Here is a 1378-nt window from a genome sequence, read left to right as displayed (position 1 = left end):
TGCCAGAAATAGTATTTATTTCATTCAATACAAATATGTCGCAAAATTACCCAAAAGGGCAACCAAACCCACGCATAAAATTAAATCGTCTATGTAATGTATTACCAGGGACTAGGGAGAAAGAAAGAAAGACCCATGATCAAAAGGAGAATCCTTCTAGCTAGCTAGGTTCCCCAAACTGATTAGACCGTACGGAAACTACGGAACTACGGATCTAAGACACAATGGATCACATAAACCAGCGATGATGAAAGTTGACCTTATTTCATTCCATAAACACCGCAACGCAACCTTCCCAGCAGTCACCAAAACCGAAATCAGCTTCAACCAGAAAGAGGGCAAACCAAACACAAACACACTCAAAGCATTTTTCTTTTGTACGAGACCACAAGTATTCCCACAATCCCGTTATAAAGCCCTCCTTTCAAATATTTAACAAGGTTGAACATACATAATCAAGACTCGAACTTTCAAACAAACACAAAACAAATTACCATACTCACTCACTGAACAAACAACAAATCAGTGATCAAAGGGTATAACTCCAAAGGTTATCTCCATCAGAATTCCCAGGCGAATCATCTGAAGAATAGGAAGTGATCCTAAGGGGACTAACCTGCATTCCTCTGGCCATTTCATCGAGCAAATTCGGCATGTTCAACAACTCATCCTCATCAATGTACTCCTCACGCCTCTCCGATAACCCTTGCCCGCCATCATCAGGGTTTACCGTTTCCTCACTCTCCTGCGGCGCCCTCACGATCCTAGCCTGCGCCGCGGCCGCAGCCGCGGCGCGAATGTCCGTGGAGGACAATGAAGCAGGAATAGGGTACGACAGTATCGAATTAGGGAAGTTGACGGGCGTGTCGGGACCCTTCAACGCGAGTGCGGCGACATCATATGCCGCCGCAGCCATTTCCGCTGTCGGGTAAGTCCCCAGCCAAATGCGATTCGTTTTACGTGGCTCCCTTATCTCCGACACCCACTTTCCGCTCCGGCACCGCGTCCCGCGGTACCGAAAGCCTCCAGAGGGTGTCGGAGACGGAGATGATGTCGTGGGAGTTGGCGAAGAGGAGGAGGAGATAGCCAAGTTATCAGGAACTTGTATTGGTGGGGGTGGCACGTTTCCAAAAGAGTTGCCATCCATGTAGAATTAGTAGTAGTAGTAGTAGTATTGTAGGCACAAAGAAGGAAAGAATGAATGTGGTGGCGTTAGTTCGTTGTTGTTGTTATGTGGAGGTGGGGATTAAGGAAATTGATGAAAGTGGCTGTGGTGTGTGGTCGTTGGTAATAATTAAGGGTTTTGCTTTAAGAGGAGAGAGAGAATATTTTGAAATGAAACCTGAAAGTAATGGTTCTTTTTCTTTGGGGAGGGGGT

General features: G+C 46.2%; 1 protein-coding gene across 1 annotated transcript; it reads right to left on the bottom strand.

Moving 5' to 3' along the window:
- On the bottom strand, positions 1-1378 carry LOC100813560 (ethylene-responsive transcription factor ERF027). The gene has a single exon (XM_003535579.5). The coding sequence runs from the start codon at positions 1145-1147 to the stop codon at positions 530-532; it is 618 nt and encodes a 205-aa protein (XP_003535627.1). The 5' UTR covers positions 1148-1378; the 3' UTR covers positions 1-529.

The sequence above is a fragment of the Glycine max genome, chromosome 10 (assembly GCF_000004515.6).
Source record: "Glycine max cultivar Williams 82 chromosome 10, Glycine_max_v4.0, whole genome shotgun sequence".
In the NCBI taxonomy this organism is placed as follows: domain Eukaryota; kingdom Viridiplantae; phylum Streptophyta; class Magnoliopsida; order Fabales; family Fabaceae; genus Glycine; species Glycine max.
The sequence above is the reverse complement of the archived record's forward strand: the minus strand, read 5'-3'. Positions and strand labels throughout refer to the sequence as shown.